The sequence below is a fragment of the Pisolithus orientalis genome (assembly GCF_024613125.1).
Source record: "Pisolithus orientalis strain OTSU chromosome Unknown F5J12scaffold_27, whole genome shotgun sequence".
Classification (NCBI taxonomy): Eukaryota; Fungi; Basidiomycota; class Agaricomycetes; order Boletales; family Pisolithaceae; genus Pisolithus; species Pisolithus orientalis.
The window spans coordinates 34,280-55,025 of NW_026260808.1; the positions used below are offsets into that span (position 1 = coordinate 34,280).

A 20,746-nucleotide genomic window follows, 5' to 3' on the forward strand; every position below is an offset into this window, starting at 1 on the left:
ATCCTTGTAGAGAGATGAGTCATCAAATAACTTGTTTCAGGCTCTCATGACCTACTCTGCTTTCCTATGCTGTTTAACAAGTCAAAACACATGCACTGTCGCAATGATTGACACTTGTGTGATTGATAAGTCAACCTTCAATGTAGGCAACATTCGTTGTGCCCCTGCAGCTGCCAGAGGCACTGGTGATACTCGGTTCTCCGGGGAGGTGAACTCATAGATACCATGTCCTGAGTAAGGCTTATTAGGTCCTTAAGCCCCTGCTCATATCTGGCTTTCGCTGGTGGTCTCTGGGCTGAGCGGGAGAACGGAATCGAAGGAGTAACACCCACAGCTAACTGCAACATGTGCAATATTCTCTCCCGTAAACTCCTTGATTAGCTGGACACATTGCTCTTGCAGATATCGTTGCCCTGCTTCAAGATCGTTTGGCATTCTCTGCCGCATGAAACTCACAAGCCGGTCATGTTTCGTGAATACGACTATTGTCAGCGCTGAATGCGGTTGGTATACTGGAGATTAAACAACAATATAATTGCTCACTATTCCCTAGGACTTCCTTCCTTTCTTTCAAGAGCGCCTCTTCAGCGTCTTCCACAAATCGTTCACCGTACGTCGGGATGGGTATCTGAAAACACAACCTATCATATAGACCCTTCCGTCAAAACCTTCAACGTGGCTGTCTCAGAACTACGTGCCAGACCGCGTGAAGCCGATTTTTGATATCAGGTTCTTTCTTCCTCTCTACTATGAATGACTTCACGGTTTCAAAGTTGCCAGCATCGCCCGCCTCAAAACCTTTGCTATCATGCAAAATGAGCCGGTCGTTCTCTGGCGAAGTGAATTCCTGTTCAATGTCTGCCTCCCCTGGTTTATCCTTTTCTACAATCTACGGACGTCATCAATGCCGGGTAGGGACACAGAATTTGAACCACTCAACCGCAGTGTTCACACCGAAGATTCGATTGATCAAAGTGGATTTTCCAGCACCTGACTGTAAGGATGTTAGAACCTAGGCGAGTGGCGGCGTGCAAGTCCAAGTTACCTTTCTAACTGCCAAGACTCGGAAACTATTACACGGCAATAAGTGAGACACTGGCAAGTGTGAAGTTGAGACTCACTGAGGACACTGTTCAATGAGCTCTTCAGTGGTTGGTCGTAGACTATCGCGATTCGCAGGTGCAAGTGTGTTGGCAGCTACACCTGTACCTGCGTTGCCGACTGCAATATCCTGCAAGCCCTATATGTCAGGACTCGTCTCATAGCGCTCGATTCTTCGCTTACGGTTGGTACGCTTCGCACTACGACCGACTGCTCGGCATTTGGATGCAGACTCTCGGCATCTGCAGGGGAAGATGGGTTCGGGTTCGGAACTCTATTCTGCAGGCCCTCTGTCAGGACTCATTCAGTGGCATCTGTTATTTACGTACGACTATTGGGGCTTGGGATGCGAATCCGAGGGTGATGAGTAGCTCGCCCCATTTCTGCTGAACACTGCGAGGGTCTCAGGATCGAAGGAAAGATGTACACGGTAGAATATACCATGTCCTTCCAATCTGGAGTGAACATCGTCCGATCCGAACGTGACGGTTTCAACAGGCGGCTGGCGCCGGAAACGGTGGCGCGACTTCTTTCAGCGTACGGAAATGGAAGGCTGCCCCGCAGTGAACGTTCTACGGTGGGTCAGTCAAGGGCTTGATGACGTGCAGTTTAAACGAGACTGACAATGGTTCATCGAGGTCCTTGCGAAATGCGCCACTCTGCTGTTGGCTTCGAGGTATAGGGTATACCATGTCATCGACGACGAGCTCTACGGATTCGACATCTTCCGCGTCTTCCAACGCGATATCCGCCCAAAAAGTTAGTCCAGTAAATGCTTTAACAGCAATCTCAAAGCCATACAGGATAACTGTAGAGGCAAAGACATGGCTCGAGATAGTGCGCGTCTAGGAAGCTGCTGTGCGTTTATATGCCGAAATTCACAGGTGGCCGTGCTACTCTACATCTGGGAAACAGCTACGCGACGCGGCTGTTAACAGCTCTTCCGCACTTGAGCGAGCTCTCTCATTGGCCAACAAGTGTCTTAGCGAGTCTTACGACAAGTCACTTCCAAACGGAGGCAGGTATAACCTGCTCACTCCCTCGGGTAGTTTTGCAGATGTAAATGGGAATCAATTTAGACCAGATGTCATGATCGCCATGAACCAGGCTTACTCGATGGACAACTCGACCTTCAATGTTGGTAACATTCGTTGCGCCCCCACAGCCGCCAAATGCACTGGCGATACTGCATTCCCCGGGGAGGCGAAATTCTTAGATACCTTTTCCTGAGTGAGGTTTATCAGCTCCTCGAGCCCTCTCTCGCACTTGTGTTTCGCTAGTGATGTCTGAGCTGAATGGTAGCAGGGAGTTGATGAAATGATACCCACAGCTAGCCGCAACATGCGAGATGTTTGTGCTTCCTGTGAAGTCTTGAATCGGCTCCATGCGATACGTTTGCAAATATCGTTTTGCCTCCGCCTCAGGGTCTGTTGACTTCTTCTTTCGCACGAAACTCACAACTCTGTCGTACTTGGTAAATACCACTGTGGTCGGGACTAGCAGTAGTCGAAAAACAAGAGATGCGAAGAGAATGGTTTTGCTCACTGTTCCCTAAGGCTTCCTTCGCTTCTCTAAGGAACGCTTCCACACCGTCCTCCAGCAGCCGTCCGTATTTTAGAATTGGTACCTAGAACATAACCTATCGTGCACATCAGCTCTCGAAACCTTCAAATGTCTACCTCAGAAGGACGTACCAGACCACATGAAGCTGATCTTTGACATCTGGCATCTTCTTCCTCTCTTCTATGAATGACTTCACGACGTCATAGTTGCTGCCTTCGGCTGGTTCGAAACCTCGGCTGCCGTGCAAGATGAATCTGTTGTTCTCCTGTGAAATGAGTTCTTTCTCGATAGCTGCTTGCCCTGGTCGATCTTTTGCGACGTGCTATAGAGTTCGTTAATGCAAGGTAAGAATGAAAACCTTCAATCACTCAACCGCAACTTCCAGACCGAATATTCGATTGATCAGAGTCGACTTCCCTACACCTGACTACAAGGATACCTTTATTGGGATCTTCTCGAGTGACGAGTGCAAGCCGAGATTACCTTTCCAACTACAAAGACTCGAAAGCTATTGCACATAGATGAATCAACTGTCCAAACATGGGGATTTGGTACTCACCGAGGACAAATGTCGATCAGTTCCTTAGTGGTTGGCTGTAAACCTTCGGAATTTGACAGTCCAGATGTGCCTGTACTGCCGACTGTAACATCCTCCAAGCCCTCCATATCAGGACTCGTCTCGCAGTGCTTGATTCTTCACTTACGGTTGGTACGCTTCGCACTGCGACCGACTGCTCGGCATTTGGTTGCAGACTCTCGGTATCTGCGGGGGAAGATGGGTTTGGGTTCGGAACTCTACTCTGCAGGCCCTCTGTCAAGACCCATTCAGTGGCATCTATTATTTGCGTACGGCTATTTGGGTTTGGGATGCGAATCCGAGGGTGACGAGTAACTCGCCCCATTTCTGCTGAAACACTGCAAGGGTCTCAGATCTCAGGAGTCGAAGGAAAGATTTGCACGGTGGAATATACCATGTCCTTCCAATCTGGAGAGAACATCGCCCGAACCGATCGTGAAGGTTTCAACAGGCGGCTGATGCCGGAAACGGAGACGCGACTTCTTTCGGCGTACGGAAACGGAGAGCTGCCCCGGGGCGAACGTTCTACGGTGGGTTAGTCAAGGGCTTGACTCAGACAGGCAGTTTGAACGAGACTGACAAAGGTTCATCTATGTCTTTGCGAAAAGCGTCACTCCGCTGTTGGCTTCGAGGTACAAGGTACACCATGTTATTGACGACGAGCTCTACGGATTTGATATCTTTTTAGTACATCTTCCAACGCGATATCTGCCCACAAAGTTAGTCCAGTAAAGATGTTAACAACAATCTTAAAGACATACAAAATAACTGTAAAGGCAGAGACATGGTTCGAGATGGTGAGCGACTAGGAAGCTGTTGTGCGTTTACATGCTGTCGTCAGGCGCCCAAGAAGTACTGTTGGCAGGTTGTTGGCCGTCACGCTGCAGGTGGCCCGCTTCACCCTTCTTTCCAACACCAGCCATACTTCACTGGCACAACGACATGAAACCCCACAGCCCCACCCTCCAATTGACTGGAACGAAGCTCCCATAATCCATTTACATTTACGGGTAGTCTTGACCCGGACGTTATCACTGTGGGTCACCCCTGAGAATCCTAAAGGGGGACTGTAACGTCTGGTTCGAGATCATGATCACGGAGGAATCTGACGCTCAGCACAGCCAGAATTGACCTTCGGAAATCAACTCCTGTCAGAGGTACATTCAAGGTACAGTTGAGGTACAGCCGCTGCTCCACGATGTACGATGAGTCTGCAACCACCACCGTCGAGAGCGCCCGACTTCGCCCTCATGCAGAACAGAATTTTTCGAATACATGCCAATCCGTTTACTTGTCCTAAGCTACCTCAACCTGCCAATCCTAGTATAGGCTGTGTCAGTGGCCCATCTGATGCGTCCCTTGCAGTACTCTGTTCGTAAACCTCCAGGAATGCAGGCGAGAGGTGCATTATAATGTGGGCAATGTGTTGTAAACGGGTGACGTGTGGGCACCTCCGGATCGGTTTGACACCGACGCTCTCAACTGCCCGAGGACTTCTCGCATCAGGAAAATTTTGATCCAAATCAGCTACAACGTGCAAATACAGTGAGATACGGCAGGAGTAGCGTTAGTACCGCGATACAACAGGAAAGCTAGTAAAAGTATGCAAAACGTCCGGAAAAGATGCTGAATGAAAGCACAGGCTTCACCGAGAGGCTTCTTCGCTCGTCCACTCTTCATCTCTCTCCAAGTCAACCGATGGCATCCTTTCGAGCGCCCTAGAAACTTGAACCTCCCTGCCGTCTGAAGTGATCATGGTCGTAATCTTCTCGAGAACTACGTCACGAGCCGCAGTCCAACATTGGAAATTCCTAATTTCCACGTGGGTGTACATTACCCATTGCGATTCAAGGTAGGCTTTGTATGCCATCTTAACCGCCATACGAGTAAGCTTCTTTGCTCTTATCCCAGCCGTGAGTGAAAACAGTATTTCCAGTACGTGTGTCAAATCAACGATGTAAGCCATGAACTTTGTGGGAACGTCTTGTCTGAGAGGTCACTGAGTCATCTGATGCTGAAAGCATCACAAAAGTGCCACGCACAGTCGCTGGTACGTTGCAAGAACCCACTTGCCAAGGCCGAGGAAAGCATTTAATGGCAGCATTACAGGAGCTAGAGCGATGAGAGGGACCCCCCTTGATGTACAGCGACTCGTTTGAGCTTGTTGCACAGCGGGTTCCAACAACGACACATACCCGGTTAATGAGTCGGTGCGAGCGAGGGAATTTGGCTCGGCTGGTGCATCGACTCTCTCAACCATGTTCATCATCACCTTTCGGAATTCCTCACTATTCAAGTACTACAAGGGAGATGTCAGTACATTGTAGTAAGGCTCGCTGCTAGGGCAACAATGCTAACTTGATAAGGGTCATAAAAGTTCCAGACCGCCACGATGTCATTGTGTATGACACGAAGGCAGTCCTGTATTGTATGACCAGGGAAATTTGCGCTGGTACCCAGCGCACTCCAGTATTCTTGGAAAAAGGTCAGCCTCTAATGAAGTGTTGCATACATCCAGACTTACTTTGCTTTCCTACGCTGCTTAACAAGTCAAAATACATGCACTGTCGCAATGATTGACACTTACGCGATTGATAAGTCAACCTTCAATGTAGGCAACATTCGTTGTGCCCCTGCAGCTGCCAGAGGCACTGGCGATACTCGGTTCTCCGCGGAGGTGAAGCTCATAGACACCATGTCCTGAGTAAGGCTTATTAGGTCCTTAAGTCCCTGTTCATATTTGGCTTTCGCTGGTGGTCTCTGGGCTAAGTGGGAGAACAGAATCGAAGGAGTGCCACCCACAGCTAACTGCAACATGTGCAATATTCTCTCCCGTAAACTCCTTGATTAGCTGGACGCATTCCTCTTGCAGATATCGTTTCCCTGCTTCAGGATCGTTTGGCATTCTCTGCCGCATGAAAGTCACGAGCCGGTCATGTTTCGTGAATACGACTATCGTCGGCGCTGAATGCAGTTGGTATACTGGAGATTAAACAACAATATAATTGCTCACTATTCCCTAGGACTTCCTTCCTTATTTTCAAAAACGCTTCTGCAGCGTCCTCCAAAAGTCGTTCACCGTGCGTTGGAATGGGTATTTGAAAACACAGCCTATCATATAGACCCTTCCGTCAAAACCTTCAACGTGGCTGTCTCAGAACTACGTACCAGACCGCGTGAAGCTGATTTTTGATATCGGGTTCTTTCTTCCTCTTTACTATGAATGACTTCACGGTTTCAAAGTTGCCAGCATCGCCCGCCTCAAAACCTTTGCTATCATGCAAAATGAGCCGGTCGTTCTCTGGCGAAGTGAATTCCTGTTCAATGTCTGCCTCCCCTGGTTTATCCTTTTCTACACTCTATGGACGTCATCAATGCCGGGTAGGGACACAGAATTTGAACCACTCAACCGCAGTGTTCACACCGAAGATTCGATTGATCAAAGTGGATTTTCCAACGCCTGACTGTAAGGATGTTAGAACCTAGGCGAGTGGCAGCATGCAAGTTCAAGTTACCTTTCCAACTACCAAAACTCGGAAACTGTTACATAGCGATAAGTGAGACACTGACAAGTGTGAAATCAAGACTCACCGAGGACACTGCTGAATGAGATCTTCAGTGGTTGGTCGTAGATCTTTGCGATTGGGAGGTGCAAGTGTGTTGGAAGGTGCAGGTATGTCGGCAGCTACACGTGTACCTGCATTCAGAGCTTTTGTCTGCTAGTTGCCATCTATCAGCACTTGTCCAGTACCGCCCGCTTCCCACTTACAGCCGATGTGGAACGACCAGCGATTGGTTGCTCAGTGGTCGATTGTGAAGGCACAGGGTTTGCGGGTACACTCGGAGCCGTAACCTGTAAACCTTCCGTCAGCACTCATCGTGTAACGCCTGTTTTTTTTGCGCACGCCTGACTGGGTCTGGGGCAGAAAGCGGAGCTTGATGGATATTTTGTCCCATACGTGCTGAAACTCTGTGCAAATTTGAGGAGCCTAAAGAACGATGCATAGGCTGGAGTTTACCTTGCCTATCTAACTTGGACTGAACATGATCAGGGCGAATTGTTACGGTTTCTGGATCCGTTTCGCTACAGCAAGAGAACCACGACCTCTTTCGGCTTACAGAAAGAGAGAGCGGCTCTGTATCCAATGTCCTATCGTGGATCAGCCGTGAGCCTGAGAGGTGGGATTGACGTAGCTGAAAGTGTACTGACAATGGCTTATCAAAAGCTTTCGAAAAAGTGTCGCTCTTCTCTTGACTTCGAGCAAGGGAGTATTCACCGCCATTGAGTTGGAATTTGACAGATTCTATGCCCTGTGCATTCTGCAACTCGATGTCTGCCCACAGGTGTTTCGGGAAGTTAGTCCCCAGGAATTAGTAGTTGACAGTCTCAGGTCATACAGGAGAGTTTCAGCGGCGAAGCCATCATACAGGGCCGTGGGGTGACTGCAGGAAGAGCAAGGGGTCAGCGCAAGTCGCACAGCGCCTTCGGGCGCCTGAGTCTTACTGTGTACAATGCTGCAGAGAACACGCGATGGCCTCATGTCCTTTTTCGCTCTGTTCGGTTACCGGCCAAGCAAGCGCCATCCTTCAAGGTTCCTTCCTGCTTCCCACTCTTATCGAGGAAAGCTACTAGAAAAGTTAGCTCATTGTAAGTAACTTGCTGGTCGGAGATCTTCAGGTAGCACAGAGGCAGACGTGTACTGGATCATCTCATTCACGTATCTGCACTGTCCGTTTTATGTAACTGGTCTTCGTCGTACTACAAGAACACTAAGGACAACTCGACACTAGGCGTCCAAAGCTGACCTCACAACAGAAGAACGGTGTGTCTAAAACGCGCGGTATTCATGCGTTCGTGAGGTACCAGTGGACCATGACTATGACGCTGCATCTGTAACATTAATAAAACTGCCGATTGCGCGACTTTTGTAGTACTGCTCCTGCGCAACTTTTTATACTACCCCTGCATAATTTTTAACACAGCCACTTTGCACCAGTGACTTTGCACTTACCAAGTCCAGCAAGTTCGCGGCGCACTCAAACGTCAGACGAAGACTTTCTTGCCAGACGGGGTTGAACCCGTTATTCTTCACGGAGCTCGTTCGAGCAGTAATGGCGCGGGTCGTGCCCGAACCACTCGGTCCCGATGAAACCGATGGAGACGACGAGCCTGAAGACGGCGACGAAGAGGAAAAGAAATGTGCCCAGTCTGGAGTGCATATCGAGACTTCCACATAGGGATCTACGATGTTCCGGTCGATTACCTCACGACCCATGGAGTCTTTCGGACAAGGGAGTAGTTGTGCTGAAAAGATCTACACCAAGTACAGGCGCTAAGCATGGTAACAACTCCACATAGATAAGAGAGTACTCACAGTAACGTCCAGGTAATGCACAGTCCGGAGAGCCAGTGCCCCCTTGTCAGGCAGACGAGCAGTCAAAATTGACCTTCGGAAATCAACTCCTTCCGCAGGTACATTCAAAACACAGTGCTCCACGTTGTACGACGAGTCCGCAACCACCACCGTCGAGAGCGCCGGGCTTCGCCTTCATATAGAATAGAAATTTTCGAATACATGCCAATCCGTTTACTTATCCTAAGTTAGCTCAACTTGCCAATCCCAGCACAGGCTGTGCCAGTGGCCCATCTGATGCATCCCTTGCAGGGCTCTTGTTCGTAAACTTCCAGGAATGCAGGCAGGAAGTTGGCACCTCCGGATCGGTTTGACACCGACGCTCAACTGCCCAAGGACTTGTCTATCAGGAAACACTTGCTTCAAATCGGCTACGTGCAAATACAGCAGGATACAACGGAAGTAGCATCAGTAGCGCGATACGGCAGGAAGACTAGTGAAAGAACGCAAAACGTCAGGAAAAGATACTAAAGGAAAGCGCAGGCTTCATCGAGAGACTTCTTCGCTCGTCCACTCTTCATCTCTTTCCAGGTTAACCGACGGCTTGCTTTGGAGCGCCCGAGAAACTCGATCTTCCCTGTCGCCTGAAGGGATCATGGATGTGATCTTGTCGAGGACATCGTCACGATCCTTAGCCGAACATCGGAAATACCTAATGTCCGTGTGGGTGTGCGTCATCCATTCCGATTCAAGGTAGGCTTTATATGCAATCTTAATCGCCGTGCGAGTAAGCTTCTTTGCCCTCATCTCAGCTGTGAGTGCAAACAGTATTTCCAGTACGTGCGTCAAATCAACAATGTAAGCCATGAACTTTGTGGGAACGCCTTGTCTGAAAGGTCGGGAGTCATCTGATGCCGAGAGCATCACAAAAGTGCCACTTACAGTCCCTGGTATGCTGCAAAAACCCACTTGCCAAGGGTAAGGAAAGCATTTAATGGCAGCATTACAGGAGCTAGAGCGATGAGAGGGACTCCCCTAGAGGTGCAGCGAGTCTTTTGAGTTTGTCGCATAGCGGTTCGAACAACAAGACTTACCCGGCTAATGTGTCAGTATCAATCCGGGAGGGGGAGGCCGGTGGATCAACTCTCTCAACCATGTTCATCATCACCTTTCGGAATTCCTCACTATTCAGGTACTACAAGGGAAACGTCAGTACATCATAGCAACGCTCGCCGCTAGGGCGAGAATGCTCACTTGGCAAGGATCATAAAAATTCCAGACCGCCACGATGTCATTGTGTATGACACGAAGGCAATCCTGCATTGTGTAACCCGGAAAGTTTGCGCTGGCACCCATTACCCTCCAGTATCCTTGTAAAAAGATGAGCTTCAAATTAAATGTTTCATATACCCGCACCCACTCTGCCTTCCTACGCTATTTGACAAGCAAGTCAATATATATGCGGCTATCGCGATGGCTGAAACCTACGCAATTGATAACTCAACCTTCAATATAGGCAACATTCGTTGTGCCCCTGCAGCTGCCAGAGGCACTGGCGATACTTCATTCCCCGGGGAGGTGAAACTCATAGATACCATGTCCTGAGTGAGGCTTATTAGGTCCCTAAGCTCGTGCTCATATCTGGGTTTCGCTGGTCGTCTCTGGGCTGAGTGGTTAAAACGGAATCGAAGGAGTAACGCCCACAGCTAACTGCAACATGTGCAATATTCTCTCCAGTAAAGTCTTTGATTTGCTGGACGCATTCCTCTTGCAGATATCGTTGTCCTGCTTCAGGATCGTTTGGCATTCTCTGCCGCATGAACATCACGAGCCGGTCATGTTTCGTGAATACGACTATCGTCGGCGCTGAATGCGGTTGGTATGCCGCAGATGAAACAACAGTATAATTGCTCACTATTCCCTAGGACTTCCTTCCTTATTTTCAAAAACGCTTCTGCAGCGTCCTCCAAAAGTCGTTCACCGTACGTTGGAATGGGTATCTGAAAACACAACCTATCATATAGACTCTTCCGTCAAAACCTTCAACGTGGCTGTCTCAGAACTACGTACCAGACCGCATGAAGCTGATCTTTGATTTTGGGTTCTTTCTTCCTCTTTACTATGAATGACTTCACGGTGTCATAGTTGCCAGCATCGCCTGCCTCAAAACCTTTGCTATCATGCAAAATGAGCCGGTCGTTCTCTGGCGAAGTGAATTCCTGTTCAATGTCTGCTTCCCCTGGTTTATCCTTTGCTACATTCTATGGCCATCATCAACGCCAGGTAGGGACACAGAATCTGAACCACTCAACCGCAGTGCTCACGCCGAAGATTCGATTGATCAAAGTGGATTTTCCAACACCTGACTGTAAGAATGTTAGAACCTACGCAAGTGACAACAAGCGAATTCAAGTTACCTTTCCAACTACCAAGACTCGGAAACTATCACATGGCGATAAGTGAGACACTGACAAGTGTGAAGTTGACTCACCGAGGACACTCCCGAATGAGGTCTTCAGTGGTTGGCCGTAGACCCTCGCGATTGGCAGGTGCAAGTGTGCCTGCAGTTGGAGATATGTCGGCAGTTGGAGGCGAGTGGACAGGTACAGGTGTACCAGTACTCCGAACTGTGTCCTGCTAGTTGCCATCTATCAGCACTCGTCCGGTATCACCTGCTTCCCACGTACGGCTGGAGTAGAATGAGTAACGACTGATTGCGCAGTGATTGGTTGTGGAGCCCCGGACTTTGCAGGCACAGTCGGAGGCGTAACCTGTAGATCCATAGTCAACACTCATCGTGTAACAACTGGTACTTGCATACACCTGACTGAGCTTGGGGCAGGAAGCGGAGCTTGATGGATACTTTGCCCCGTGCGTGAAGAGACTCTGTGCAAATTTGAGGACCCCACTTAGGAACTATATATAATCCGGAGCTCACCTTCTCCATCTAACTTGGACCGGACCTCATCGGAGCGAAGTTCGATGGTTTCTGGCACAGTTTCGCCAAAGCATGAGCACCACCTCTTTCGGCTTACAGAGAGAGAAAGCGGCCCTGTTCCCAATGTCCTATCATGGGTCAGTCGTGAACCTGAGAGGTGGCATTGAGAAAAGATACTAACAATGGCTTATCAAAAGCCTTCGAAAAAGTGTCCCTCTTCTCCTGACTTTTAGCGATGGAGTACTTAACGCTATTGAGGTGGAGTTCGACGGATTCTACGCCTTGCGCGTTCTGCAACTCGATATCTGCCCACAGGGGTGTCGTGAAGTCAGCCTCCAGGAATCGGTAGCTGATACTCTCAAATCGTACAGGATAGTATCAGAGGCGAGGCCATCCTAGAGGACCGTGGGGCGACTACAGGAAGGGCGAAGGAGTTAGTGCAAGTCGCACGGCGCCTTCAAGCACCTGAGCCTTGCTGCTGAGATCACGCGGCGGCCTCATGTTCTTTCTTCGAAAGCGCCCTGTTCGGTTACCGGCCCAGCAAGCACCGCCCTTCAAGATTCCCTCCTGCTTCCCACTCTTATCCGGGAAACCTATTAGAAAAGTCAGGTCATTGTAAGTAACTTACTGGCTGGTGTGTGTTGCAATGATCATCTCATTCACATAAATATTTGTGCTGTCCGTTTCACTGCGGCCTTTCGCGTGACTGCTATGATTTGGTTCTACTCTATATATACTCCTGCGCTAAAAGTACACTTGTACATGGGATATGAGGCTAATAGATGGGTATGCACGCCAGGATCAGCCGGTATGATCGAAATGGTTGTTTGCAGTGAAATATGAACGATGGGAAAAAAAATACGTCGACATCGAAGTTTAGTTTAGTTGAATGCTTGTGAAGTTGTGACGGACGATCCGTGATGAGCGTGGATGGGTATAAGTCGAAGATTCAAGCATCCTGCAATGAACACTTCACGAACAACGTCGAGAACAGATACTGGCAGAGTTGAGAATCGTGTAGAGGTAGGTGCCTGTACCCTGTCAACAACAACAGCACACAAAAAAATCAGCTATCCCGTCGTACAACGGAAGACTAAAGAACTAGTTGGAAGAAGATGAAGTCGCACTTACCCATAGCCAGACTTGCCAAGTTGACACAGTACACCGCAATAGGTTCACTGTCATTTTCTCCGTCCCTCAGGACCGTAAACCGCACAAACACCAAGTCCAGCAAGTTCGCGGCGCACTCAAACGTCAGACGAAGACTCTCTTGCCAGACGGGGTTGAACCCGTTGTTCTTCACGGAGCTCGTTCGTGCAGTAATGGCGCGGGTCGTGCCCGAACCACTCGCTCCCGATGAAATTGATGGAGACGACGAGCCTGAAGACGGGGATGATGAAGAGAAATGTGCCCAGTCTGGAGTGTATATCGAGACTTCCACATAGGGATCTACGATATTCCGGTCGATTACCTCACGACCCATGGAGTCTTTCGGACGAGGGAGTAGTTGTGCTGAAATGATCTACACCAAGTACAGGTGCTAAGCATGGTAACAACTCCACATAGAGAAGAGAGTATTCACAGTAACGTCCAGGTAATGCACAGTCCGGAGAGCCAGTGCTCCCTTGTCAGGCTGACGAAGCGCTTCTGGTTTGAGAATATACCCAGCTCTTCCATTGCGCTGGAACATTGCATGGTTGATCATATATCCCAAGTCTTTCCAGAGGGCCAATCAACATAAAAAACTAAGAGGCGATAGGGAACGCCAACATACCAAATGTCTGCAAGTTGAGCGCGACGAGTTGCGCACCAGCCGCCCAATACCGATGCGGGAGGTAATTCGTGGAACTAAGCCGTAAGCCTTTGGGATATATCCTGACGAGATGGTCTTTGTTATGCTTGATCAAATCCACCATGCCTTGTTTCATAATCTTGTTGGCGGTGGTTTCAGAGAGGGAGAACATATGCTCCGGAGCATAATGTTCTTTCTTATTGATACCTCTACACTTCACACCGACGGTGTACACCAGTAAAGCGACGAGGGCGGCAGACATCTTCACTTTTGTGCCTTGTTTGTCGGACTTCACCGGCTGCTCGGCAATCGCTGTCGATGTTGCTGTTGCTGCGCCCACAAGGGCAGTGGTAACAGACTTCTCCGGTACTTGGTGATGCCCACGAACACGGTTGAAGACGTTGCGTGCTTTGCGGAATTCTTCCTTCAGCTCTGGCATGTGGCCTTCAGCTACGCTTATCAGGTAAACTACGGACAGATTAACGCACCTTTGATGGCCTCGATATTCTGCGTCTTGGCCCTGCGCAGTTCCTCTTTAACTTCGTGGCCGATGTCCAAGTCCGAAGCTGACGTCTCTGTAGAAGACGACTCCGTATCGACTACTACATCCTTCGTACGAATCCGCTCTCGTTCCGAAACGTAGAGATTCTTCGCCTGGAACAGAAAGCACAACCCGTCATGATGAGATCACACCCGCAGCTTTCATACACACCTTCAGTAATACTCTTCCCTTCAACTCTTCGGGACTCGGAAGCTTATCGATCTTCGGATGCTCCCCTACAGGAGCACTGACCAAAGCCTCTCGAAATACTTCATGCATGATCGCGACAAGCATATTTTGCTGGGCAACGGAGCAGTGTATCTCAGCAGAGATGATGATCGGGTAAGGTGATGTCACGAATGCGTATTTCGATATTGCTTCGCAGACCTCTCGGACGGGCACTTTCGACGTTAAAGTTTTGCCGTGGAAAACCATTGGTTCGTTGTCACCGTCAAAGATATCCACTGAGAGGACATCAGAAAACGTGATAAGACAAATGATGGATGCACTTACGCTCAACACTTCGACAGCCATGAAGAAGAGCGCGGATGTATCCCTCAATTGTGCTGTCCCCTACAAGCTGGTGACCGACGAGATACGTATTGTGAGAGGAAGAGATAAAGTAATGGCAGAGTGGTTGAGTCATATCCTGGTATATTTTTCCATGTTGGTCCGTGAATGCAGAGTTGTCAGAGGATAGCAGAAAGGCGGTAAACGCATCGAGAGACATGACTACATCACCACAGCCGTCCGACGGCGACGACGGTAGTGAAGGTGAACCGGGTATAGTCCCAGCCTTCGACTCGTATTTCTTAGCGTAGCGCAAGAATATCGATCGCAGCTCCTCCTGGGTGAGAGAAGACTGCAGGCGATATCAGCCGACGCATGCTTAGGATCATGCGGCACGGGACATGCCTTTTGACAGTTCCGCATAAAGGCCTCGAAAACTGTGAGCGTGAACCTTCCGCCGTTTTTCGAAGACAGCTTCTTGTAGAGGAGATCGAGCTCTGGTCGCGCTTTGAGGAGCTTGACAAACTTCTGAAAATCGATGAAGTCAAGAAAGCCGTTGCGTTTTGAATCCGCTTGCTTTAAGGGTATCAATGGTGTTGTCTATTGTAGAAATAAAAAGTTCAGCCCACCTTGAACAAGCGCTTCAAATCATCTTGGGAAGAGTTTATATTGAGGCGCTTGCAAAGTCTTTCGACTTCATCGAAGGACAGTTTCTGATCGTTTTGATGCTCGGTCGATTTCCAACACTGCCTCACCCATACAGCATGTCGCATCTCCTCGTTTCCTAGACCGATCATTAATTCTTGACGAATTGCGTGTAGTTTCCGTAACGTAATATCCCACAGCTGGAAGCTATCTTTTGAAGAAGCAATCAAGTGAAGTGTCTTGTATTGGCCATCGAGGATGTAGATGATGGTTATCCATCTATCCTCGTACTCGCGAGCGAGTTGAAACTGTTGACGATAGTATCTTGCGTCCGAGCCAAATCGAAGTTCCTTTATGTTCTCGATAGGTACTACACGTGTGGTTGCATAGCATCGCACGCGCAAGTCAGAAATAGACGATTGCAGGTTAGGAGCAGGACCACACGCACTGATCCTCAACTTCTTAGATTCCCAGATAATCTGACCCTGATCTGCGTCAAGTCGAAAGATGTAGCTCCTTTGTGATCCGGGGGAAACCTTCGTCATGGGAACCCCGTGTTGTAGGAGTTCTGGGACAGGCACATCGGCCATGGATGCCTTGCGTACAATTGTCTGGAATGGTTGCTGTTGAACTAATGGTTGGGGATTTGCGACGGTATCCAAAGAGATTGGAGAAGAAGTTTGAGTGGGTTCGGGGTACTCGGCCAAGCTATAAATGTTGGAGGTATGGGGAAGTGACTCTGACAGAGCTCTGCCGTGCCGCTTCCTAATCTGGGTATTATTAGAGGGGCTACGCAATGAGATGGCGCGGACGACAGGTCCAGCTCTGACTTTGGAGAGTCGATTTGAAAGAGAACGACGGATGCCGCTGTCAGTAGAGTCGCGCCTGGGAAGATCCAGGAGTGGTGGTATCGCGCTGTGGGTTGAAGGCGTCTTGAAATGCTCGAACGGGTTTGCCCTGAGTCGTCAAGAGCCCTGCCGCCCGTCGTAGGATCTGCGTTGGGGAAGGACTTTGTTTCTGCTGTTCGTGTCGCTCCATGACAGGAAGGGAAGACGCCGGCAGCATCAAAGAGAGTATTTAACCGACGAATGAAGCACCCTCAGCAACTAACCGCGCCTCGTGTGTAAGCAGTGCTCCGATACAGCAAGCACCCCGGGCGCTGTCGACGGCGTCTCGAATAACACTGTCGTGGCCAGCAGTGGTATCCTTGTTGAGAGGGTGGCTTTGAGGCCACCGCTGCGAGCTTTATGGCGGCACCAGGGGTAACCGAGTGCCGGGCCACATCACTGTGACTCCGGGTCCTCTCCTCAGGATTACAGCGACGTGCGTGGGAATGCAGGTGTATAGACTGACCATCAGCATCACACACCCGAACACAAAATCCCTCGTTCAGACCGAAGTGCAGCGAAAGGCACTGCGCCATCGAAACGACCTGCAGCCGAAACGACCTGCAGCCGAAACCCAACGTTTGATGCGTTTGATATCCACGTGTGGTTCTCAAGGTCGGTTCACTGCCATTCCATTCTCAAACTGTGCGCACCACAGGTCTGTTTCTGTGTCTCCACCAGGACCTCCGTCAGTTCACATTCAATTGAGTCCCGGCCCTCCTACACCGCCTTCACGTCTCGGTTGTGATTTCTCTTTTTCGGTGCGCGCAACGAGGGCAGCCTCGTGGCTTCAAGGCCATCCTTTGTCTCCGATGATGGATCTGAAAGGATTGAAAGATTGGTGGGACTCTCGTCTTTCAATCCTTTCAGAGCCTTTCAACCTCGGCCAATATATAAAGCAAATGCCACGGTACGTCCTTATCTCTCCATTGTCTTCTGAAAGTCGTACTCAACAAACGAAACGCTATGCCTAACTTTTTCAACCCGCTCCACCAACCTGTCCCGCCGACCTTCCAATCTCAAGACAGCGCTCTCTCGGACGCATGTCCGACACTTGTCCCGCCTTTCCCAACGAACCTTCCTTATCCCTCATTCGTAAGACTCCCACAGTCACCGCCACAGAAGATCACTGCCGTGCAACCGCGCGCGTTCCCTGCTCCACCGATCAGTGTTTGAACTGATTGGGGCACCGAGTCGAGGGATGGGTGTCCCCATGCGGGAGCTGGTCGTTAGATCAGGCTGTGCGCTCGAAAGAATGCTTGTAGGTGCTGCTGAGCATGTTGGGGCAACGATGGGCAAGGCCTTGCGCGTGGTTAGGATCAGGACTCGTCATTTCGGTATGTCTGAATGCTTGTAGGCTTTCCACGTCCACGATTTAACGGATGATTAGTGGCCGGGGTACGAACACGTCGACTGGAGCTCTTCTATCGAACTGTTTACCTCTTCTGGTCCGCTGACGCGCGGACAGCTCGCCGTAGAAATATCCAATGCATTTCATAGCTTCATCATGGTCAGTGCATCATCTATTCCCCACTTCTTCTCTTCGAGTACACCCTCTCATGTTTACACACATACTAACCAATCTCCCACAGAAATCATCCACATATCCTCCCTCTCCCCTTGCGTACGATTGGCGAACAAGTACGGGTGGTATTAGCTTTGATAGACTCATTCTCCTTGCGTGTTGGAATTTACATGACGACGTGTGGATGGCGGACGTGTTTGTGGACCGTCGGTAAACAAGCCGATCGTTTCGCGACTTTCGCTTTGATTTCTTCTTTCTTCTTTTCCTTTGTGTAGTTCTTTTGGTGTTACTTTAAAGCGACGTCTTTCTGTTAATGTAGCTTTACACACGCTATCCAATCTACATCTGCAAAACTACCCGAGGGCATGAGCAGCATATGGATGCCTCCGTTTGGAAGTGACTTGTTGTAAGGCTCCTTTCGCGTTCGGTAAAACAATTGTTGGCCAATGAGAGGGCCTGCTGAAGTACGAAAGAGTTGTCAACAGCCGCGTCGCGTAGCTGCTTCCCGGATGTAGTACATTTATGGGGCGTCCTAATATAGTAAAACCCTTACACTCTATCGGTGATGCGTGACGTCATGATCGTCTTTATGATGTCATCCCTCCTTTTCTTCCGTCCGCTCGATTTTCGACACCCAAGAGCTGTAGCATGACTACGGCCTTCCAGCGAACCAGACGAAAAACTCGACATGATTTTATTACGGGCTACTACGCCGCGCGTGTGGATATCGTGCACAAGGGCGGATATCTGCGTTCCTCGACGTGCCATTGCGAAAACTGCCAGTACTCGCAGTGTCAACACCAACGCTGGCATTAAATACAGGAATGCAAACACAAAACCTACCACCTCTCCCATAGACGACGAAAACAAGGACCATCAACCGTCCCAAGGGCATGTCACAGCTCCTGCTCAACGGCATCCGCAGGATCCACTCTCACAGGCTGCACGTTCCGCACTTGAAACCCGGCATCCCAGTTCCACCTCACGGCTTGAAGGAGAGGCAGATAAAATAGATGGCCCATCGTCCCTCGATGCAGCCTCCCCCTCTGAGAGCGGCATGAAAGCACCGAGATCAGGGTTAAGCGGGAACGAGGAGGGTGTCGGGTTCGTCGAACAGGTTGGTTCTGCGAGTGGAACAGAAGCGTCTCGTTCGATGCGGGCCGGAAGGCAAGGAGAAGGAGAAGTAAAAGAAGAAGCGAGACCACCTGGCATTCTTGCCTCACTCAAGCAGATGCTTGGGATCGGAACGTCTGTGGAGGACGTGAAACAGAACAGGGGAGGTGGAGAGGGTGTTACGGGAACCGGTACTCGGATGGGTATGACCACTGGAACCAAATTGGATACGACGGGGACTAGATTCGGGAAGGGGATGGCAGCAAAACCACGAGAGGGAGGCAGTACAGAAGAGGGGACCAATCCGAGGACGCCCGGGTCACGCAGATTTTACTATAATTGCGCAACGCTAGGAAGCGTCGACATGGCCAGCTCGTCATCAACTGCACCAGAAAAAGTGTCCTCCCAATCCCAGTACTCTGATTCATTTCGCAAACCAGAAGAGAGAACGCATGGGGGCCAGAACGAGCATGTCGAACCTAAACGACCAACTTGGGATCGCGATAGTGGAAGTGGGAATGCGGTGGAGGAGCCGTTTTTGCCTTCTCACCTGGATACCAACGGGAAAGGCGAAGGAAGAACTTAGAAGACGTGGTGCCGGTAGTGAACAGGCTCGAGCACGGGTCAGAAAATGTTAGTTATCCCTGAACGGAACGGCATCCACAGGGGATGAGCCGGGGGAATCGAGATGGAGACGGGTAACAGGGCGACGTGCACTGGCTAGCACAGCGTACATAACTATACTTAGGCTATGTGTGTGACTTGAGAAAAAAAGGAAACAAAAAAGTCGTTGGTCTCTCAAATTTTCAGATCTCGAATATGGTCAAGCTTGCCTCGCCGTGTCTGACGGATGGCCTGTGGTCTAGGATGAACTCTTACCTTTGACCTCTTCTATCACTGTCAGAACAGCGAACCCCAGTACAGGAGCGTCATTCGGGTGAAATACCCACTGCATTTCGCACGCATCCGTATGGGGCCTATTCTACGCGGTAATTAACGGGTAATACATGCCACCCCTATTCAAGCTTCAAGGAAGTCCCCTTCTGTGTGCAACAAACGACTCGTCAGTGTCCCGTACTAGTATACAGCTCCAGTCAGGACATGCAGCACAGTTTCTTTTTCAGAAGCATATAGCAGCTTTATTTCAATTCATCCGTATGCAACACCAGCTGAACATTTACAGACGTCCACCCGATACTTTGTGCTTTCTTACACTGACACACGTGTTCAATACGTGGCTCTGACTCTACCATCCCTCGTTCACTCGCTGGGAAATTTGAACCTATACAACTCCGTCTCGAGGTAGCCAGGTGGAGCTGTCGGAGTCTGCTGGAGGGGTCCGACGCTGATCTAAAAGAAAGGCGTGTTTCAATCCTCTAGAATGTGCCATAATCGACGCTCTACAGCTACCTGCGGGCTTTTATCATCGGTCGGAGCGATCCACCCAATTTCTCCGGGTTCATCGAGCCTCTTGACAATCCTGTCCATCCATCCATTGACACGCAACCACGACCCCACATTAAATTGTCAGAATCCAACGGGCAAGAACGAAACTGGTGAATGCAACCTACGTATAGGCATCTTGAAGTTCTCTGTATCTAATCACCCACTCTTGTGCGCGTCCCTCCACCACAGCAAATACCTTGCCTTCCAGTTCGATAACTTGCATCCCATTGGTGGTCAGTGTGTATATGTCGCCTTCGACATGCCTGAGGACGAACTGTACAAAGTACGTGGATGAGCGTACGAGGTATGGGTATGTTAGGTGACGATTCGTACCCTCGGAGGTCGGATACCGGAGCTCCTTGCAATCAAGTTGACTGGTAGGATGGTAGGTAGGATCAGGGAAATGCCAACGTAGGGGTTCCCCCAGCGCCGTTGAGAGCTGAGGAGATAACGACCTCGGCATGTGTTTTGATATTGTTGGGCATGCTAACAGTGATGTGTTCGCTTGCAAGACCGGGTGTGGGGGTTTGGGGACTCGACAGAGTCGACTCTGGGAGTTAGATGAAGGCGGCCGGTCACCGTCCTTTTATCCTCCATGACACGGCGCAAAGGACTTGTCACAATCAGGTGAGAAGCCTACGAGTTGTCGCAATGCGACACTTCTCATGCCCACGGGATTTAAGATCAAGCGGGCTTCCATTCCCCTGTCTGACCACAATGAGTAAGTCTCAGGTACCGAGGCTCACTGGATCAT

The 20,746-nt window shown here is 49.8% G+C and overlaps 7 protein-coding genes across 7 annotated transcripts; 2 read left to right on the top strand and 5 right to left on the bottom strand.

Annotated features, from left to right (window-relative positions):
- Positions 1-2,517: 2,517 nt before the first annotated feature.
- On the bottom strand, positions 2,518-3,763 carry F5J12DRAFT_266325 (uncharacterized protein). Its single transcript, XM_051738655.1, has 7 exons — positions 3,369-3,763; positions 3,224-3,315; positions 3,148-3,172; positions 3,038-3,091; positions 2,796-2,986; positions 2,647-2,740; positions 2,518-2,597 (listed from the first exon to the last, which is right to left on the bottom strand). Exons 1-6 carry the CDS (start codon positions 3,564-3,566, stop codon positions 2,716-2,718), a joined length of 585 nt encoding a protein of 194 aa, XP_051597623.1. The 5' UTR covers positions 3,567-3,763; the 3' UTR covers positions 2,518-2,597; positions 2,647-2,715.
- A 1,123-nt stretch (positions 3,764-4,886) lies between these two features.
- F5J12DRAFT_914384 (uncharacterized protein) lies at positions 4,887-7,924 on the bottom strand (the record flags this gene model as incomplete). Its single annotated transcript, XM_051749116.1, has 18 exons — positions 7,746-7,924; positions 7,640-7,684; positions 7,452-7,575; positions 7,261-7,391; positions 7,147-7,211; positions 7,011-7,094; positions 6,833-6,957; positions 6,757-6,781; positions 6,652-6,705; positions 6,410-6,600; positions 6,255-6,352; positions 6,051-6,205; positions 5,829-6,001; positions 5,766-5,779; positions 5,600-5,715; positions 5,437-5,540; positions 5,284-5,376; positions 4,887-5,229 (listed from the first exon to the last, which is right to left on the bottom strand). Exons 1-18 carry the CDS (start codon positions 7,780-7,782, stop codon positions 4,887-4,889), a joined length of 1,977 nt encoding a protein of 658 aa, XP_051597624.1. The 5' UTR covers positions 7,783-7,924.
- Positions 7,925-9,133: 1,209 nt separating this feature from the next.
- Positions 9,134-12,204, bottom strand: F5J12DRAFT_266419 (uncharacterized protein). Its single transcript, XM_051738656.1, has 17 exons — positions 11,903-12,204; positions 11,715-11,838; positions 11,534-11,661; positions 11,417-11,481; positions 11,283-11,366; positions 11,087-11,232; positions 11,013-11,037; positions 10,908-10,961; positions 10,666-10,856; positions 10,511-10,608; positions 10,300-10,461; positions 10,084-10,246; positions 10,016-10,029; positions 9,850-9,965; positions 9,690-9,790; positions 9,538-9,630; positions 9,134-9,484 (listed from the first exon to the last, which is right to left on the bottom strand). Exons 1-17 carry the CDS (start codon positions 11,925-11,927, stop codon positions 9,142-9,144), a joined length of 1,932 nt encoding a protein of 643 aa, XP_051597625.1. The 5' UTR covers positions 11,928-12,204; the 3' UTR covers positions 9,134-9,141.
- On the bottom strand, positions 12,015-15,751 carry F5J12DRAFT_266545 (PLC-like phosphodiesterase). Its single transcript, XM_051738657.1, has 10 exons — positions 15,470-15,751; positions 15,006-15,391; positions 14,782-14,952; positions 14,380-14,728; positions 14,038-14,330; positions 13,814-13,979; positions 13,308-13,757; positions 13,116-13,249; positions 12,665-13,055; positions 12,015-12,571 (listed from the first exon to the last, which is right to left on the bottom strand). Exons 1-10 carry the CDS (start codon positions 15,609-15,611, stop codon positions 12,483-12,485), a joined length of 2,571 nt encoding a protein of 856 aa, XP_051597626.1. The 5' UTR covers positions 15,612-15,751; the 3' UTR covers positions 12,015-12,482.
- A 1,049-nt stretch (positions 15,752-16,800) lies between these two features.
- F5J12DRAFT_846543 (uncharacterized protein) lies at positions 16,801-17,911 on the top strand. Its single transcript, XM_051746351.1, has 4 exons — positions 16,801-17,076; positions 17,108-17,220; positions 17,299-17,418; positions 17,501-17,911. Exons 1-4 carry the CDS (start codon positions 16,875-16,877, stop codon positions 17,645-17,647), a joined length of 582 nt encoding a protein of 193 aa, XP_051597627.1. The 5' UTR covers positions 16,801-16,874; the 3' UTR covers positions 17,648-17,911.
- Positions 17,912-18,322: 411 nt separating this feature from the next.
- Positions 18,323-19,257, top strand: F5J12DRAFT_846546 (uncharacterized protein). The gene has a single exon (XM_051746352.1). It carries the CDS (start codon positions 18,491-18,493, stop codon positions 19,130-19,132), a length of 642 nt encoding a protein of 213 aa, XP_051597628.1. The 5' UTR covers positions 18,323-18,490; the 3' UTR covers positions 19,133-19,257.
- A 430-nt stretch (positions 19,258-19,687) lies between these two features.
- Positions 19,688-20,455, bottom strand: F5J12DRAFT_928613 (uncharacterized protein; the record flags this gene model as incomplete). Its single annotated transcript, XM_051749454.1, has 4 exons — positions 19,688-19,896; positions 19,957-20,026; positions 20,118-20,266; positions 20,294-20,455. The coding sequence occupies 4 exons, from the start codon at positions 20,453-20,455 to the stop codon at positions 19,807-19,809; spliced, it is 471 nt and encodes a 156-aa protein (XP_051597629.1). The 3' UTR covers positions 19,688-19,806.
- Positions 20,456-20,746: the final 291 nt, after the last annotated feature.

What these genes read in the sequence shown, in the direction of transcription:
- F5J12DRAFT_266419 (XM_051738656.1), bottom strand. Translation starts at nt 11,927, where the DNA reads ATGGCCTCGCCTCTGATACTATCCT. An exon ending in GTCCAAGTTAGATGGAGAAG is followed by an intron (nt 11,482 to 11,533) that starts GTGAGCTCCGGA and finishes AAATTTGCACAG; the next exon opens with AGTCTCTTCACGCACGGGGC. An exon ending in TTACTCATTCTACTCCAGCC is followed by an intron (nt 11,233 to 11,282) that starts GTACGTGGGAAG and finishes GATGGCAACTAG; the next exon opens with CAGGACACAGTTCGGAGTAC.
- F5J12DRAFT_266545 (XM_051738657.1), bottom strand. Translation starts at nt 15,611, where the DNA reads ATGGCCGATGTGCCTGTCCCAGAACTCCTACAACACGGGGTTCCCATG. An exon ending in AGGGAAGAGTATTACTGAAG is followed by an intron (nt 13,980 to 14,037) that starts GTGTGTATGAAA and finishes TTTCTGTTCCAG; the next exon opens with GCGAAGAATCTCTACGTTTC. An exon ending in TGCATTACCTGGACGTTACT is followed by an intron (nt 13,056 to 13,115) that starts GTGAATACTCTC and finishes TACTTGGTGTAG; the next exon opens with ATCATTTCAGCACAACTACT.
- F5J12DRAFT_846546 (XM_051746352.1), top strand. Translation starts at nt 18,491, where the DNA reads ATGAAAGCACCGAGATCAGGGTTAAGCGGGAACGAGGAGGGTGTCGGG.
- F5J12DRAFT_846543 (XM_051746351.1), top strand. Translation starts at nt 16,875, where the DNA reads ATGCCTAACTTTTTCAACCCGCTCCACCAACCTGTCCCGCCGACCTTC. An exon ending in TGGGCAAGGCCTTGCGCGTG is followed by an intron (nt 17,221 to 17,298) that starts GTTAGGATCAGG and finishes ACGGATGATTAG; the next exon opens with TGGCCGGGGTACGAACACGT. An exon ending in CATTTCATAGCTTCATCATG is followed by an intron (nt 17,419 to 17,500) that starts GTCAGTGCATCA and finishes AATCTCCCACAG; the next exon opens with AAATCATCCACATATCCTCC.
- F5J12DRAFT_266325 (XM_051738655.1), bottom strand. Translation starts at nt 3,566, where the DNA reads ATGGGGCGAGTTACTCGTCACCCTCGGATTCGCATCCCAAACCCAAAT. An exon ending in CTGATCGACATTTGTCCTCG is followed by an intron (nt 3,173 to 3,223) that starts GTGAGTACCAAA and finishes TATGTGCAATAG; the next exon opens with CTTTCGAGTCTTTGTAGTTG. An exon ending in GAGTCTTTGTAGTTGGAAAG is followed by an intron (nt 3,092 to 3,147) that starts GTAATCTCGGCT and finishes GTATCCTTGTAG; the next exon opens with TCAGGTGTAGGGAAGTCGAC.